The sequence below is a fragment of the Onychomys torridus genome, chromosome 12, assembly GCF_903995425.1.
Source record: "Onychomys torridus chromosome 12, mOncTor1.1, whole genome shotgun sequence".
In the NCBI taxonomy this organism is placed as follows: domain Eukaryota; kingdom Metazoa; phylum Chordata; class Mammalia; order Rodentia; family Cricetidae; genus Onychomys; species Onychomys torridus.
This window is the reverse complement of record NC_050454.1, coordinates 35,974,826-35,993,471: the sequence shown is the minus strand read 5'-3', so window position 1 is coordinate 35,993,471 and position 18,646 is coordinate 35,974,826. Positions and strand designations below refer to the sequence as shown.

At 40.0% G+C, this 18,646-nt stretch overlaps 1 protein-coding gene across 2 annotated transcripts in view; it reads left to right on the top strand.

Moving 5' to 3' along the window:
• Tbc1d23 (TBC1 domain family member 23) overlaps positions 1 to 18,646 on the top strand; it is a 60,425-nt gene that overhangs the window by 37,923 nt on the left and 3,856 nt on the right. Inside the window, exons 11-17 of one of the 2 annotated variants that reach the window (XM_036203556.1) lie at positions 2,555 to 2,725; positions 5,953 to 5,995; positions 7,541 to 7,647; positions 9,931 to 10,070; positions 11,400 to 11,444; positions 14,548 to 14,636; positions 17,950 to 18,085. In XM_036203556.1, the coding sequence (XP_036059449.1) occupies positions 2,555 to 2,725; positions 5,953 to 5,995; positions 7,541 to 7,647; positions 9,931 to 10,070; positions 11,400 to 11,444; positions 14,548 to 14,636; positions 17,950 to 18,085 (731 nt within the window). The remainder of the gene's footprint in view (positions 1 to 2,554; positions 2,726 to 5,952; positions 5,996 to 7,540; positions 7,648 to 9,930; positions 10,071 to 11,399; positions 11,445 to 14,547; positions 14,637 to 17,949; positions 18,086 to 18,646) is intronic. The other variant, XM_036203557.1, reaches the window with a different exon arrangement.

Here is an 18,646-nt window from a genome sequence, read left to right as displayed (position 1 = left end):
TTACTGTAGTTTGTATGTGATTTCAGTAAGAATAGCTTAAAATTTTTGTAGTTATTGGCATATTTAGTTCATTCTGTACAAAGAATGAGTTTTTGATCTTTGTTTTATCAATACCTAAAGTAAATGATAAGTAAATGGTTCTAATATTTCTGATGTTTTCTAAGAAATACATGGATTGTCTTGTAAGTGGAAACTAAAAAACAGGACTATTTTGTGTTAAAAGATTTCTTTACCATTTATTAACAAACAAAACCCATGCACAAATATGAAAGAACAAAAGGGGAACTTGAGCCGAATGACAAGCCACCGCTAACACCCACCATCGCTTGCTCCTTGCTTGAAAGGGGCCACACACTTCTCCACTCTGCCTCTTTCAGTCATGTCTGTCCCCAATGAAAACCCTGCCACTTGGACCAAAACACTCCTCTCAGTTGGCTAGCGGACTGGTGACAGAATTCCTGCAACATTTCCCCCTTTTTGTCTAAGAAGGAAAGGTTCTAATTCTAACATAGTAAAACTATATACAATAAGAATTGTCAAGTAGTGTCCAGATAGAAAGGAAAGGTAATAACCTTAACAAAAATGAAACTACATATAAGAATAATTATCAAGTAAGAAATACATTCTCAATGTTCAGTCCATAAATAATTGGCAAATTTATAGAGGTTACTCCATTAGCTCTCCTCTCCTGAAGAATACAAACTTTTGTACCTAATATGCCTTTTTCCAAGATTCAGGAGACCTGTAACTGTCTAGTCATCAACCCCATCAAAGACCTGAAAAGGGATTAATATTACCTGAGTAAGCAGGAAGTGCAAGCAAGCAACTTCCCAAAAATGTGAGAAATGACAGAAACAGCTGACTGCCTGGACAGTCCCCCAAGGTTCCTCTGCTATATTGGGACATCTATCTTTGGCCTACAGGCCTAGAATATCTGACAGACATTTTTCAGAAGCAGGAAATTTGGAAGAACTGTCTTACTCTGTCTTTGCAAAATTTGGCAGTCACCTTTCTTTGTGTTCTGCTTGTCCAGTTTGGACAGCATACTGTCAACAGTCGAGTCAAGGGCAGTTTCTTGCCCTAATGGCTAGCTTTTGCCACAAAGAAAGCAAACTCCATACGGAGTTTCTTTAATGCCCATCATCCTTTTTAGAAGTAGATCAGTGCTGTCAGGAGCAGACATATCTCATGTTGAGAAAAGTCTAAGTTATTAAAACATTTTAAATGCCATATTCTGTAGATCTTTGAATTGTTTGAGGATTACCTGTCTATCTGAAATATATCTCTGTATACCTAGAAAACCTAACTAACATGACTATAAGTTTGATAGTTATGAGTGACTATTAGCCTTTATTTCTTTATTCTCCTAAATAGCTTTTAAGGACTAAAACTTTGCATTGCATAATTAAACAAGCTGTATAGGTAATGCCTTAAGCAAAAATAGAATCAGAGATATAGTATAAGGACAATAACCTCAAATTTGTAACAATATACAAACTATCTTAAACAGAAGTAGAAACATATATATATATATAGTATAACAAAAATAACCTTAAATTGGTATCAATATACAAAAATTTATACCAATATAAATTATTTAAGACTAGTAGTTGCTTTTTTAGTTTGAAGTAGATTCAATAATTTACCTTTATATCCTATCTATCCCCCCCCTTTTTTTTTACCATACCCAGTAACAACTTGTAACTAACCCCCCTACACAATGGCAAATATCTATAACCCAGTGAAAGACCAAAACTGTCCTCCCCACCTCTTGGGAATGTGGGCATTGTGTACTTAAAATTACTTCCTGCTGTCCAAGGGACAACAGCATCTATAGGTGATCCTGAAAAAAACCAAAACAACGATCAAGCCTTGTGAGAGCTAACTATATCATTTGTTGTCAGTCTCTGCGTAGTGGGAAAGGGAAGGGCTGGTCTGAAGCCCTGGCTGGAGTAGTATATGAGAGTGGACCATCTCAGCTAGCCACCTTGGAATTATCCTGAGCCGCCAGGCAGAAGCAGGGGTAATAGGAGATGAATGTGCCATGCTAATAAAGGTACCACCATGTGGCAGAGTGTAAATAAGGAATATGGGTTAACCTAAAATGTAAGAGCTAGTTAGCAATCAGCCTGAGCTGTTGGCTGAGCATTTATAATTTGTATTAAGTCTCTGAGTCAGCTATTTGGGAAGCGGCTACTGGTTGAACAGCTGAGGGACAGGAAAACTCTGCCTACAGTTTTTTGATCTGTAGTTTTTACTTATTCTGTTTGAAGTTAAACTCTTTTGGTCACCGTGATTCAGGATTACTGTAGCTGGACTTTGTTATTTATGAAACAATTTTTTCCCTCTAATTGAACAGTATTTTTTCTCAGCCTTTGCTCCAATATATACATGAAGCTTTGATTTTTATCCCTGAAGTTGTACTTACTTAATTAAACCTTTTCGTTTTCCATTCCTTTTATGCTTGGTTTTAATGTTGGTAGTGTACTTGGAAATATATTTCAAGGTTAACAAATGTATGTTTGCCAGATTTCTCATTTTTAAAATGATGTAGATGCTCCAGAACCCATCTGAGTTTGCACAGTCAGTGAAGTCCTTGCTGGAAGCACAGAAGCAGTCCCTTGAGTCTGGCTCCATAGCTGGCGGGGAGCACCTCTGTTTTATGGGCAGTGGCCGCGAGGAAGAAGACATGTATATGAACATGGTGCTGGCACACTTTTTACAGGTACGCTGATGTAGACTATCCCATCTGGCTTGGTTGTTGCCAACAGCTTGAAGAAACCCACAGCTAATGAGTATGCTTTTGTAGACTCTACCAGATTTGTCTATATTCTTTATAACTGCTTCTTTGCTTGGTATCTTACTAAGAAATATCTTTTTTGCAATATTTTTGTTATGTGCTCATATGCTATTTTTAAGTTATAAATCATATGGAATCAATTTTTTGTGTAAGAAGTAATGTGGGACATGATTATTTTTTCCAAATAGGAAACTAACTGTGATATCGCTTTGTTGATGAGTTTTTTTAACATACTGGATTTCTCTGTGCTGAGAATGTATCCCCAGATTACTCTGTTGTATTAATCTTTCGCTCTTCATGTTCTAGAACTTTTAATAGTAGATATCTGATTTATTTGAATGCTTTTACTTATTTTGATTATATATTGTATGTGTGTGTGTGTGTGTAACATACATATATATATATATATATATATATTCATTACCTGTGACATATTTTCCCCCAGGAGCTTTAACGCAATGGTGATTTTATGCAGTGGCTTAGCCATTGATGGCTGTTTATAAAAACAGCTGTTAGTTCAATACTTTTTCTGGTCAGTTCCACCCTGAAGTCCACCCACAGGAAGACAGTGGTCTTGATCCTCCACAGCCACCCCATCTTGATCCATTTCTAGTTCTGTTGTATTTTCTGAGGGACTTGGTTTGAGAAAATTCTTCTAACACTTAAGTCTTTGGGGAAAAAGTCAGAGAAGTGAAGGTCTTTGGCGGAGGGTTTATTCAGTGCCTTTACACATTTTTAAGGTTTATTTGGGAGAGTGCAGAGTTTGGACTCACCTTAGTCATAAACCCAACTAGCCCATTTAAAATGTTCCAGTATAAACTATGCTGTAAAGGATGTCATATGGGAGGAGTTCGGGCTATTAGGAACTTTGTCGTTTATTATTTAAATTCTTGATGGAGTTTTAGAATTCATTCTCCCTAATTTTCATCACAAAACTTTCAAAGAAATTGCAAGTTAGAAGAATTGGGTGCCTGGGGAGATGACTTAGTACAGTGCTTGCCACAGAGGACCTGAGTTCAATCCCCACCACCCACATAAAAAGTGGTATGGTGGTGTGCACCTATAATACCAGAATGGTGGGAAATACAGACAGAGACAGGAGAATCTTTGGAGCTCGCATCTCACTCCAGGTTCAGTGAATGACCTTGTCTCAAAAAAGATTGCAAGCTCACGAGGAAGACCTACCATTGATTTCTGGCTTTTGCCTACACATGCACACACCACACATGTATTTGTATATCCCAACACACATGCACACACACAAAATAAAGATAAATAAAAATAGAAAAGTAGGAGACTAGAGAGCTGGCCTAGCAGTAAAGAGTGAGGGCCACTCCTGCAGAGGACCTGAGTTTGGTTCCCAGCATCCACTGAAGACAACTTGCACCTTTCTGTAATTCCAGTTCCAGGGGATCTGATGTCTGCAGGCAGCTGCACTCACATGCATGTACCTACACAAATACATACTCTTTTTTTTTTAATCTTTAAATGTTTTGTTGTTGTTGTTGTTGTTGTTGTTGTTGTGGTGTTGGTGGTGGTGGTGGTGGTGGTGGTGGTGGTTTTGAGTCAGGTTTTCTCTACCTAGCTCTGGCTGTTCTGAACTCACTGTGTAGATCAGGCTGGCCACAAACTCACAGATACCCACCTGCCTTTGCCTTCCAAGTGCTTGGGATTAAAGGCGTGCTCCACCACAACCAGCTAATTTTTTTTTAAAGTGGAGGAACAGACTGTGATAAAATCTTTATAACATAGTCATACTGTCAACTTTAATACAAAAGAATCTAACTAGTATTCTCATTTTCTTGCTTTTTATGGGTTTTAAATCATGGCATTGTTATGTTTTTAATTTATGGGTTTCCAGTTTTTAATTGTATTCTTGCATGTATTTGTTAAAACAACCCAATTAGTTTGTCTTTGTGGTTTTCCTACTACTAGTTTTCTACTTATGTTCACCTGGTGTTTCTTTCTCCATCTCTGCTTTGTTTTGCCATTACTTAGATCCATTATGTATATTTCCTTTTGTTTTTGAATTTAAAAATATGATATTTTAGTTCATTTCTTTGTATGTGCTGGTGCACATACACGCACGACGTATTGCACCAATGTGCACGTACACACGTGACATATTGCACCAGTGTGCACATACACACATGACATATTGCACCAGTGTGCACATACACGCACGACATATTGCACCAGTGTGCACATACACACACAACATACTGCACCAGTGTGCACATACACGACATTGCCAGTGCATGACATACTGCACCAGTGTGCACATACACGCACGACATATTGCACCAGTGTGCACATACACACACAACATACTGCACCAGTGTGCACATACATGCATGACATACTGCACCAGTGTGCACATACACGCATGACATACTGCATATGTGGAGCAGACATGGCTCTTGAGGTCCCGTTCTCCTACCATGTGGGTTCTGGGGGTCAGACTCAGGCTGTCAGGCTTGGTGGCAAGTGTCTTTACCTGCTGAGTCATCTTTTGGGCCTTAGGTTTTTTTTTTGTCGTTGTTTTGTTTTTCTCCTTTTATGTAGCCCAGGCTGTCTCAGCTTTGTGACCTTGAGGACTTAGCCTGGAGAGTAACACATTTAATGTTTACAAGTTTTTAGTAGTTTGCAAAATGGTAATTACGTCATTTCCTTTTTTTTTTTTTTTTGAGCTGAGGATCAAACCCAGGGCCTTGCGCTTGCTAGGCAAGCGCTCTACCACTGAGCTAAATCCCCAACCGTCATTTCCTTTTTTATAATCAGCTATAATATTTTTATATTACCTTATAGTAAAGGACACAAAAGATTTGAAACATTAAAAACCTACTTTGATGAATTCTGAAATGTCATTTCATTCCGTTTTGTTTGACCCTTGTACTGTGGAGACTGTAACACAAATAAAACCACACACAGTCTTAATAGCCATGAAGCTGTCCCCTCTCTTTTGTCAAGCACCAACCCCAACAACATGCCAGATCAAGACATGTTACTACTCTGTGCTGAAGTCCAGACTGTCAAGGAAAGTAACATGCTAAAAATGTAAGATATAACTATATATTTTAGGACTTTAGGACTATCCGGAGCTTTAATTAAGCTGCATTTTGTAATAATTTACATTTTGTCTTTTATTACAGAAAAACAAAGAATATGTTAGTATTGCCAGTGGAGGATTTATGGGTAAGCCTTTAATGCATTAATTTTGCTTCTACTTTTCAGACAAAAAATATAGTGATTATCAGTAGTGCTGATTTAGAATTATAAACTAGTTATTGTGTATCTTCTGTCTCCAGTCATTTAGTAGTTTCAGAAAAGAGAAGGCAAGCAGAGCATACATAGATAACAAATAACATAGGCAATTGCAATGAGTGAATAGAGACCATTTAGATACATAAATGTGCTTACTTAGCATCTGTTTCAAAACCTTTTGGTTTTTATTTCACAAGGTGCTTGGGATTGAATCCAGGGCCTCATGCATGCAAGGCAAGCATTTTACCTCTGAGCTACATCCTCTAACTCCTGATCCTTCTGCCTCAGCCTTTAAGTGGACCAGGAGTTTCAGGACCAATAGACTGCTACATAGGAAGTTCCAGGCCAGCCTGAACTATATATATATATATATATATCAAAACCCCATCTCAAATAAATAAACAACCAAATAAATAAATAGCAAAATTAACAAAATCCCTACCATTAACAACAACAAAGATATGTGTGTACATGTGTATGTGCGTGCGTGCGTGCATATGTGTGTGTGTGTGTGTGTGTGTGTATAAGTGAGAGTTGGGGCTATAGCTTATTTTGTGAAGTGCTTGCCTAGCATGCACAAGGCCCTTGGATTTATTTCCCAACTTTCTGGAGGTGGAGATAGGAGGATCAAGGTTAACTTCAGCTACCTAGCAAATCTGAGAACAGCCTGAGACAAATGAGACCCTGTCTCAAAAATTTTTTTAAAATACTTTGTTGCCAGGTGGGACACATTTAAGTGCAGCACTCAAAAGTCAGAGGCAGGTGGATCTCTGTGAGTTTGAAGCTAGCCAGGACTACATAATGAGACCCTGTCTCCAAATAAAAAAAGATACTGGTAAACAAATATTGACGCATTACCTACTGTTTCTAGAAATCCTCATAACACAACACAAAAGTCGGTTGCTAGTCATATAATTCTCGAGCGTTCTTGCTGTCCTTCAGGTCTAAGCTGGCCTGGAACTTGTTACCTATCCCAGGTATTCCGTGTGACCCAGACTCATTTTCTCCCCTCTTCAGATTCCTGAGTACTGGAGTTTTAGTCTAGAGTTTTAGAAAGCCTTTTAAAGGTCTCTCTGCCCCCCCCCCCCCCCCCCCCCCCCCCCCGCGCGCCTCCATTAATCTTTGTCTGACCGTTATTGCCTAAGTCTACATTATTATGGGAAAATGGATTGATGTCTCCTAGGTTTCTATTAATTCTTCATGTCTTGAGTTCTGCACATAGTATCTGTTAGTACTTGAAAGATTGCTTGATCAGGAGGAGACAAAAGCTTTCCTAGTCTTCACTCTCGGGATGGCAGAGGGCTTTAGACAGATGAAGAGGAAGGTTGGCTGTGGCCTGGAGTTTTAGTGAGGGTGCAGGGCAGCACATTTGTCGATGATGTCCTTGGATGGTTTTTCAATTTCCTGTGCTGTGATATTATACTTCCATCTTCCCAGAGTCTCAGCTTTTGCTTTGTCTGTCTTGTTTGTCATAAGCCCTGCAGCAGCACCTGGCCGACATTAATGTGGAGGGACCAGAAAGTGGATATGGCCATTGGATTGCTAGTACCTCAGGCTCAAGGAGCAGCATCAGTTCTGTTGATGTGAGTACATGTGGAGAACCTGGTGGATTAGTTTCCAAAAAAGGTGCTTAACTCTCAAACTCCAGCAAAACAGCAAAGATGTCAGAAAGATTTAGTACACAATGAGGACTTCTTATTGTGAGGTTACTGAAGTGATGAACTGGGTGGAGCTCTCTCCAGTGAGCTCATTTTGTCTGGGCTGGCAGAATACTAGACTCATGTCCACATCTCCTGCATAGTGTTCCTTCCTCACTGTGAGCTTAATGATTAAGAAAAATTTGAGTCTGTTTCCAATGGTGAATGGTCCAGGTAGAGAAAGTAAAAAGTTGGCCCCCTAATATAGTTGATGGTTAGTTATTGTGATGTGAATTATGTGAGGTTTTGTTATAGGGGGTGAGTACACGTGTTTTGCTTTGGAAATACCTGAGCAAAAAGTCTTGTCAGTTGAATTAGATGTCATTACATTGTTTTCTTAATAAACAATGTTTATTAAGTGTCATTTACAGTGTTTATTCTGTAAAATAGAGACAAAAGTGATGTACAGGAGCACATTTACTCATTTGGACTTAGGTCTCTGCCATTCTTGGTAGTTGGAATTTTCTTTGGGCTGCCAACCAGCTCCCAAATTAAGACACAGACTTATTATTAATTATGAATGTTTGGCCTTAGCTTAGGCTTGTCCTACTAGCTCTTATAACTTCATCTAACCTGTTTCTGTTCATCTACGTTGCTTTTGGGCTTTTTACCTTTCTTTCATTCTGTATTTCTTACTTTCTGCTTCCTCCGTGTCTCCCAGCTGGCCCCTGGTGTCTCCCTGGCATTTCTTTTGCTTTCTCTTGAGCCTAAATTCCTCCTCCTACTTATTCTCCCTGCCTAGGAGTCCTGCCCATACCTCATCTCTCACTACCAACAGTTCAGCTTTTGTTAGACTAACCAGGTGCCTTAGGCAGGCAAGGTAAAACAGCCACACATCTTTACAGAATTAAACAAATATTCTACAACATAGCTTCCCCTTTTTCTGATTTCCAGTAAAACCTTTGCAATACAGTGGTAACAGACTGTTCCCATAAGGAGGGCCTGAGGACTAGGTGACAGGAATATGCGTAGTGATGCACTGTAGATGTGTGGAGGGTTATTTTCTGCCATGTGATCAAAATAGATCATTGTCACATTGGCAGACAAGACTTCTCTGAGGATTTCTTTTTACCTTGATCCTCTAGGTATATAAAAACTAAATAATATTCCATTGTGTGTGTTCTGATTTATTTAGTTAATGCCCTGTTGCTAAGTACTTATATTGCTTTCCACCCTTTTCTGTTACAAACACAGCTTTATGTTTGTGCACTCATGTGTAGGCCAGAGGTTGACATCTGTCTTTCTCAGTCACCTTATTACTTTTGAGACAGGCCTCTTAATGAACCTGGGGCCTACCAGTTCAGATAGATTGGATGGCCAATGACAGGTATTGTCCTATGTAGCTGGAGTTTTCCTCCAGGTCCCACTAAGCCCCAGCAGTCCAGTAGCCCACTTATAAAATAAACACACAGACATTTATATTATTTAAACTGTTTGGCCATTAGCTTAGGCCTACCATTGTCTAGCTCTTACTCTTATATTTAGCCCATTTCTATTAATCTATACTTTGCCACATGGCTTGTGGCTTACCGGTGTCTTTACATGTTGCTTCTCATGGCGGCGGCTGGCAGTGTCTCTCCCCCAGCCTTCCACTTCCCAGAATTCTCTTCTCTTTTGTCCCACCTATACTTCCTGCCTGGCCACTGGCCAAACAGCATTTTATTTACACAGAGCGATATCCACAGCAGTCCTATGGTCCCTGTCCCTCCCTATCACAGTTCTGGGGTTGTAGATGTATACTGCTGTGCCTCCCCCTCACAAGGGTGTGGGAATCTAAAGCAGATCATCCTGCTTGCATGGTGAACACTTTACCAACTGAGCCTTCTCCCCAGCCTCTAACCCACTCTTCACAGAAGAGGAGACATGGGAATGTGTATAAAGGAAAGGCCATATAAGTGGAAAGGTGAACATCTGCACATACCTGAAAATACCCAAATATACACTCTCCCCCAATAGGTGGAATTGAACCTACCCTGACCTCATTTAATTCTAATAATTTCTCTAAAGGCCCTTTGTCCAAATACAGTGGCTTTCTGAGATGCACTGGATTTTAGTACTTCAGCATGAATTTGGTGGGGATACAATTCTGTCTACAGTATAGATAACCTTTAACAGTCATGTACGTGTTAATTACCTAGAGAGTGGTTCATCGATGTTCTTGTTTTTCAGGGTGAATCTTGTAATGGCTCAAATGATAGAGGAATGAAGTCCCTTGTAAATAAAATGACTGTGGCTCTAAAGACGAAATCTGTTAATGTCAGGGAGAAGGTCATCAGTTTTATTGAGAATACATCAACGCCTGTGGACCGGTGAGTCTCTTATACAGTGTGGACTTATGGTGGATACTTAAAACTGAAGAGATGTGTCTCACAGTGAATGACCTTGGTTGAAAGTAGTGTAGAACAGGACGATACATTTTCTGTCGGATCTGATTTCATCCTAACTGCGGGGCTGAGCTTACTGCTTGTGTTCACTCGATAGATCCCTTTCCCAGTTTTCAGAGGAAGAGGCATTCGAGTTTTCCCTTCATTCCATTCATTAAAATAGTCCCCATGCCCCTGTGTTCATGGTTAATAGTTCATAGAGCAGCTGCTTTCCAAGTGCCACCGGACAGTTATTTCACAACAGGAACTTTTGCTCCAAGAATTTCAAACCTAGATAATTTGGTCATGCTTAATGCAGTGAAATCCTACTTTACTAAGTTCAAATCTTTGAAGGAATTTGTTTTAAAATATGAACAAAGTCCATTTTTTCATGAATTAAAAAGGACACATGATGAGCAACAAACACATTGGAATATATTTGTTTTGCTGTCTGTTCTGAGTATAGGATACACTTTTGTGTGTGTTAGTCTAGTTCACATGTGCACATTCTGCAGCCTAGGAGAGCTGTGAATGTGACCACACTTAAAACATTATGGGATACTTTTGTGTTGTGTGTAACTTGATCACACAGTTCTCAAGTGTGAACTTTGTAGACGATGCCATGTCACAGTGTCAAAAGCCAAAAGATTCTTTCTAATTCAGATATGGGATTTGTTTCTCAGCAAGCCTGATCATGAGCACGGTTAGCATTTGATTTCCTCTCCTGTCTTCCTTGCAAGTATCAGGAAAGTTGAAACATTGATGTTAAGAACTGAATGCCCCTTTCAGTAGAATGCATATTGCATACAAAAGTATATCCTATTTAGTAAGTACAAAGGTAATGAGGTTATCTTCACTAATCCAAAAATTGTGCCTCATCTAAAATAGCCAGTATTAAAGTATTGATCAAGCCTGAAAGAGTTGTCTGTTCAATAAAGTTACATCTGCTCTCAAAAGCCAAGCTCTCAGTTAGTGCTTCTGAGTCCCCAGTCTTTTGCTGCTGCATTTTGTGTATGAATATTAAAATTTTTGTTTTAAAGTGCACTAGTTTTCTTTAAGGTTGAAAAATAATAGCTGTAACTTGAAAAGACTCTTGTCTGGTAAAGTATCGTATTAAACTGGCTTCTCTTCATTTTCCATTGTGCTTGAGATGATTGAAATATTTTCTTTATAGTGTTTGTGCTGGGTTGAGAAATTGATTTTATTATGTATTTTCTAAAGTTGCTGCATTTTTTATAATCATTCTGTTCTGTCCTCTGCCTTGATTCGCTATAGAATGTCTTTCAATCTTCCTTGGCCAGACAGATCATGTACAGAGCGGTAAGCGAATGAGTAGAGCAGCCCAACTGACCACCCATCAGCTCCTCTAGCATGCCCTGCTGTCTGTGCGCCCTGCTGTCTGTGAACCTTGTGCTGACTTGGCTAAAGCTTCATGCTGCTCTTTTTTTTTTCTTTTTTGGTTTTTCGAGACAGGGTTTCTCTGTGTAGTTTTGGTGCCTGTCCTGGATCTCACTCTGTAGACCAGGCTGGCCTCCAACTCATAGAGATCCACCTCTGCGTCCTGAGTGCTGGGGTTAAAGGCGTGCGCCACCACCGCCCGGCTCGTGCTGCTCTTTCTAAAGCTGACCTTTCAGTGTGATGATGGGAGTATACCAGACATTGTGCTTTCCGTTTTGTTTTGTGCTTGATTTTTTTCCCTTGCATGTTTCCATCTCCCATTCCTCAGATGAAAATCAAATTTGCTCAAACCCAAGGACTTTATAAGTTCTGCAGTTTTTATTCTGAAGCAGGGAAAGGAAACAGGACAATATCCACGGAGTCAGGAGTTATCAGAACATTAGTGTTTCAGTAATTGACCATTCTCTCCTGCCCTTACATAAAATTACAGCACCTAAATATAGAAACACTTCATGGTCCAAAACCTGATTCTGGAGTTAAACCAAGGGTCTAGAACATGCTGATGCATGCATGCTCTTTACCAGTGAGCCACATTCTCGGCATCAAGTTTTAACTTTATGTAAATGTATATTTTCTGATTTTTCTTAATGGGATATATGCATTTAGGTTGATGAATTAACATCTATAAATCTGTTTGAAAGAACTGTAGTTCTAGGGATCTGCATTTGGATTTTCCCTGAAGGAGACCATGGGAGACATTTTACTGTCTAAGCTATTTCCTTCTCTCTCCCCAGTAAGATGGCAGTTGGTAATTGATACAAAGATTTGACTTAAGGTTAAAACTTGGAGTCTTTAAATGACGTTAAGCAAATGAGCACTACCAAATTAATAACTTTATGTGGCATTATAATTTTCATTCTTGCAGAATTTTCTTTGGTTTAAATATTAATATAAATAATAATAGGTTATTAATATAGCAATAACTGAACATTTACAAAATAAAGTGTAAGGCTAGTGAGATGGCTGAGCATGTAAAGATGCTTGTTGCCAAGGCTGATCCCCTGAGTTTGATCCATGGACCCACATGGTGGAAGGAGAGACCTAACTGCCACAAATTGTCCTCTGACCTCCACTTACACTCCATGACACGTACGCAAGTCTGTGCACACGCAACAAATAATAAGAGAGATTTGTGAAGAGTCTGGGTAGAAAGTAACCATTGTGGGTTTTCTGTCTCATCATTTCAATATTTTCAGTCATTGGAAAAAGCATTTTAAAAATAACACTTGAATAACTTGAATATGCTTTGACTGTTCCTACACAAGGCAATTAGAGGAAAACTATTTAATTTTACTTTAGGCTAGTATAGAGAAAATTGTTCGGTTGGGGAATTATCATCTATTTATGAATCATCCTTCTATAAGACCATTGAGTTGGCCTCTTGAGCAGTTTAAATTTGTTTTTCCCCCAGAATCTTAATTTTACTTTTACTTGTATCCTTTGTGGTCCATGTACAGGTGTATTTGTTTTGAAAGCGCAATTTAATTAGCAATTTGAATGAATCAAGTTTATTTCTGAGCTCAGCAAGTTAATTTTTGTCCAAACTATTTCTGTAGATGTATCTTATTTCTGATAAAAATATCAATATACTACCTTTAAAAAATAGTCCAAACAAACCAGTGTAAATAAAAAAAAAAACATTGAATTTAATTACATTTGTGGGAATTTTAAGGAAATGTCACAGAAATCTTTATTATTCTTGTTCATACAAACTTTTCACTGTAGGGTAAGGAGCTTAGTCAGTAAAATGTTTGCTTTGCAAGCATGAGAACCTGAGTTTAATCCCAGAAACTTAGATTGGAAACAGCTTGTCATCGCTGCCACCTTCCAAAGAGCTCCACACTGGGATAAGCTTTACTACCCGCTTCTCTGGGGGATGTTCCAGGCCTAAACTCTTGATGCCGCCTACCAGACACAGTTTGATAGCTTATACGGTAACTTTGCATTAAAGATGTTTCAGCAGGCTGGAGCGATGGCTGAGCAATTAAGAGCAGTGGCCGCTCTTCCAGAGGATCCAGGTTCAATTCCCAGCACCCACATGGCAGCTCACAACCGTCTGTAACTCCAGTTATAGGGAATCTGACATCCTTATACAGACATGCATGCAGGCAAAACCAATAATAATAAATAATAAAGTTTTAACAAAATTTTGACTTTTAAATCAATAGAATTTTAAGTACAGCTTAACCTAACTTGTAATTCTAAGAGGATCTGTCATACTAAACTCAATTAGTGTTTGCTTGCTTGCTTGCTTTGAGGAGACTTGATTTAAAAGTAAATAGGTCTATTTAAATGAAGACCCCCCCCCCCCCCCCAGATTAAGACTCTTGAAAAAGAGAAGATTGGGTGTTTTCATGTTAGATGAAGAAAGAACACTTCTAGTCTTTTTGGTAGTGGGCAGTTCTCCTACAAAGGAAACCATTTCTCATAACTATGTAGTATTTTATGGAAACATTTTAATTTATGCAAAAGAAGTGATCTTGGTATGGACTAGAACCGAAGCAGCAGTGATGAAAACAGAGGGAAACTGAGACACTTGCAGCTTCCAAAGGAGCCTCGAGCCTTCCTGCTGGATTCTCCACGCAGTAAACGCATGCATGGCACCCACTGCAGATAGGGATTGTTCTAAGAGCTTTGGAAAGGAGAGGGATAGCTTGTTAATTTTCACAGTAATCCTGAAGGTCAAAATCTTTTATTACTATTTTACAAATGAGGGGACAGCATAGAGGGTAACTTCCTCAGACACCGAAGCATCCGACCACTGGATTAAATAGGAGCATTGAAATGTTTAACTTGGCTAGACATAATGCCTTTTACCACGTGATTTATCTTTCACTTTTCTTAGAATAGCTGTCCTGGAGCTATGGGTGGTCTGCAAAGGGCAAAAAAGCTATTTTGTTTGAATAGTTAAAACTCTTTGATTCCTTCTTAGTGATGTTTCCTTCCTTAAATTGTTTTAATACAGGCATGTGAGCAGCAGTGACAGAGTGGGCAAGCCTTACCGTGGGGTAAAGCCCGTGTTCAGCATTGGGGATGAAGAGGAGTACGACACAGGTTGAGTAATGCGCTAATCTGCGGCTCTTTCACACATCCCCTGCCGTGGACAGTCATCCTGGGACTAGAGCACAGACGCTTCCCAGAACAAACTACTATAGCAAGAAGTCTAGGGCAGGGGCTCTCACCCTTCCTAATGCTCTGGCCCTCTAATACAGTTCCTCATGTTGTGGTGACCCCCAACCATAAAATTGTTTTCATGGCTACTTCTTAAGTGTAATTTTGGTACTGTTTGTAAGGTAGTGCTTTGGTTTTAGAATTCTTGAATTGTGCCTACTTAAAATCTAAGCAGAAGTTTTGCACAGATCTCCACTAACAGGAGTCTTCAGCTAAGAGGCAGTTTATGGCAGTTATGTTCAAATCCCTTTGTACACCAACCGGTCCTCCTGGAGCCTGAGATCTGGGGACTGGAGGAAGTTGCAAAGGTCCTACAAGGCCACAAGATGGCACTGTGGTACCAGGGAGAGTTACCTCACCTAGGATTGGCTTTGTGTTTAAAAATTCGGTTTATTAATTTTACTTTTAATTCCATTGCCTCAATTATGTGAATCAGTAACCGTAGTTAATGTGTACATTGAGTTAGAAAAAGTTACATTAATGTGTACAAAAATGAGGGAAAGACTCCCAAATGCCACTGTCCTTTCCACTTGGTAGTACCTGATGTTTACCCCATCTTACCTGTTTGTTCTCTTGATCATGCATAATCACTGCTTGCCTAGTTTAGGATTCAACTCTAGTAGTTTTCTGATTTCTGTCAGTTTTAAGTGGCTACATTTTTTATACATATATCAAGATGAACTTGGAAAGTATATCTAGAGAGTTAACTCTTAGCAGTAAATTGCTAAAGAGAAGCATAGTTGATATTTCTATCACAATCACAGAATTGACTGCTAGAAAGCCTGCTCTGAAGTCCGTGCATTTCTAGTTGTTTCTTTGTCCTTTCGTGTTCCCTCTGTTGCCATCTTCCTGTTGCTATGCGTTTGTCCTTCTGATGGTCTCAGCTTCCTTCATGAGCCAGAGAGGGGCGAGTGGACGAGTAGATTGTGGTCTGTCTAACGCTAACGAGGAAACCAGAACTACATGTGCCAGTGTGCGTAAATGCAGCAGTCTTGGGGAAGAGGAAAGGCATGGGAGAATGGATGTAATTACATTGCCTCCCTCATGGGAACCACAAAACACTCCCACATTATTAAGACGAGCAAATTAATGGCAGAAAGACACATGTAGAACTGTTCACGCAGAGGGGTCAGTGTTTGTCAGTAAAGGGCTGATTAGGGAGTGATACCATGAGGCTTTACTACCACTGAAGCTGGAATATCGACACACGACATTTTCTTTTGCATCGTCTGTGTTTTGGACTAGTTATTGAAAAGCAGAGGGAAGGGACTGGGGAGATAACCCCGTCAGTAAAGTGCTTGGACCTGAGTTCAGTCCCCTCTGCCACTTCAGAATGTGACTGGTGGCTCGGTCAGGGTTTCTGGTGCTGGGATGAAAGGGCAGGATCAGAGCAACTCAGAGGGAAGCGTTTGTTTCATCTTGCCGCTCTCCGTCATCTCTATCACTGAGGGCGGGAACTCAAGGACAGAACCTGGAGACAGGACCTGAAGCAGAAGCTAGGGAGGAGTGCTGCTTACTGGCTTGCTTTTCATGGTTTGCTCAGCCTGCTTTCTTTTTCTTTTTTTTTTTTTTTTATGTATACAGGAGAGGGCGCCAGATCTCATTACAGATGGTTGTGAGCCACCATGTGGGTGCTGAGAATTGAACTCAGGACCTCTGGTAGAGCAGTCGGTGCTCTTAACCTCTGAGCCATCTCTCCAGCCCTCAGTCTGCTTTCTTATAGCACCCAGGACCACCAGCTCAAGGCTGACACTGCATATAGTGATCTGGCCTTCTCACATCAATCATCAATAAGAAAACTCACCACACACTTGCTTAGACCAGTCTACTGGGGCATTTTCTCAGCTGAGGTTTTCTCTTTCAGAATTACTGTTAAGTTGTCATTAAACTAGTCACCACAGTGGTCCATGCTGCTAATCCCAAGCAGCCAGAATGCAGACAAATGGATCCCTGAATTTGTCCACTGGCCAGCCAGCCTGGTCTGCTTACTGAGCACCAGGCCAGTGAAAACCTTATCTCCAAAAGAAAGGTGGTTGTGCCAGGCTTGGTGACACATGAGTTTAATCCCAGCACTCGGGAGGAAGAGGCAAGCAGATCTCTGAGTTTGAGACCAGCCTGGTCTACAGAGAGTTTCAGGACAGCCAGAGATACCCAGAGAAACCCTATCTCGAGAATAAAAGTGGAGAAAAAAAAAGAAAGAAAGAAAGAAAGAAAGAAAGAAAGAAAGAAAGAAAGAAAGAAAGAAAGAAAGAAAGAAAGAAAGAAGAGAAAGGTCATTGTGAAGGGGAGGGGAGAGGCTGGATGGTTGGCGGGTAAAGATGTTTGCTGCCAAGCATGGTAACTTGAGTTCAGGACCCACAGAATGGAAGGATAGACCTGATGCTTACAAAGAATCTCTGCACCTACACCTAGCACCCACAGCCACATACGTGTACAAAAGCAAGCAGGTTGGAGAGATGGCTCAGCAGGTGAGAGCACCTGAGCTTGTTCTCCCAGCACTCACATCAAGCGGCTCACAACTGCTTGTTGGTCCTCTCCTGTCCTCTGCAGGCATCCCCACACATGGCATACACTGACACACACATGCTCATAAATAAAACTGACAGATAGTTAATGATAAGGAAATAAATAAATATAAAACTTCAAAAATGTAGAAAGTAGTTGGCTTCTGAAGATTGACACCAGAGGTTATCCTCTGGCCTCCACAGGTGCTTGCACACACATGTGCACTCACAGGAACACACACAAGTACAAAGGGAGGAGCATTTATAACTATTAACTCTAGGAACTGTAGTTCCTTTTTCTAACATTAGAAAAACAATTAGAATTTTGTGGGGTATTTTTTTCTGAGAAATATTTTCCTGATGTACTGCAGGTTGAGTTTAGTGTTATTTTCTATTTGAAATCAGAAACTGGCAAAGGAGAGCGTGGCCTCCTTACCTCAAGAGAGATGCTTTTTGCTGACAGGGCAGACCATAGTTGCATTATCCTTATCAAAACTCTTCAGTATGTACCCCAACTCTGACTTGACTTTCTTACCGTAAAATTGTTGTTGTGTAATATTCTGTAATCTAACCAGTAGGATTAAAATGGCTTCCCCGCCCCTCTCGTGAGTTCACCACACACTGGAAAAGTCAGGCTGCTTAGAAACATCTTTGAGTTGCTGACGAAGTTTAATGCTTTTCTTTCTTCCTAGATGAAATTGACAGTTCTTCAATGTCAGACGATGACAGAAAAGAAGTCGTAAACATTCAGACCTGGATTAACAAGCCAGACACCAAGCATCATTTTCCCTGTAAAGAAGTCAAAGAAAGTGGACATATGTTTCCCAGGTACTTTTGAAAATGTCTTTAGAAGTAAACTCAAATTGGGTGAAGTTAATATAAAAGTAATTGCAAGGGACTTTTATTCAAGTGCAAAATGACATAATTTCCTACTGTCAGCTGTGTTAAGTGTCTCAGTTTTTTTAAGTTCTTAAGTAATTTGCATTTTGAAAATTCTAAGACAAAACATTGAGTATATTGAACTCATTGATATGCCTCTCCTGGACAGACCAGCTTTTGGCATCCCGACAGGTCCCCATAGACGTAGCACATACTCAGGTCATTCGGAAGCCGCTTATACATGTGCTACTTCCTCCGAAATGCTTCAGCATGGATAGCCCCAGAATAAGAGCACTTTTTGACATAGCTTCAGTGTCTTACTTCACCTAAATGTATTCAATTAACATTGCCCCACACTGAGACCCTGCAATTTTCAGTATTCCCAAATTCACTTGGGTAATCTCCTTTCTCTTCTGGGTCCATACTGCGTTACCTGTCATTGCTCATCTTGTCCAGTGTGTGGTTGAACTGTACCTCTCTCCCACAAACTGTTCTCCTCAGGAGTCTAGG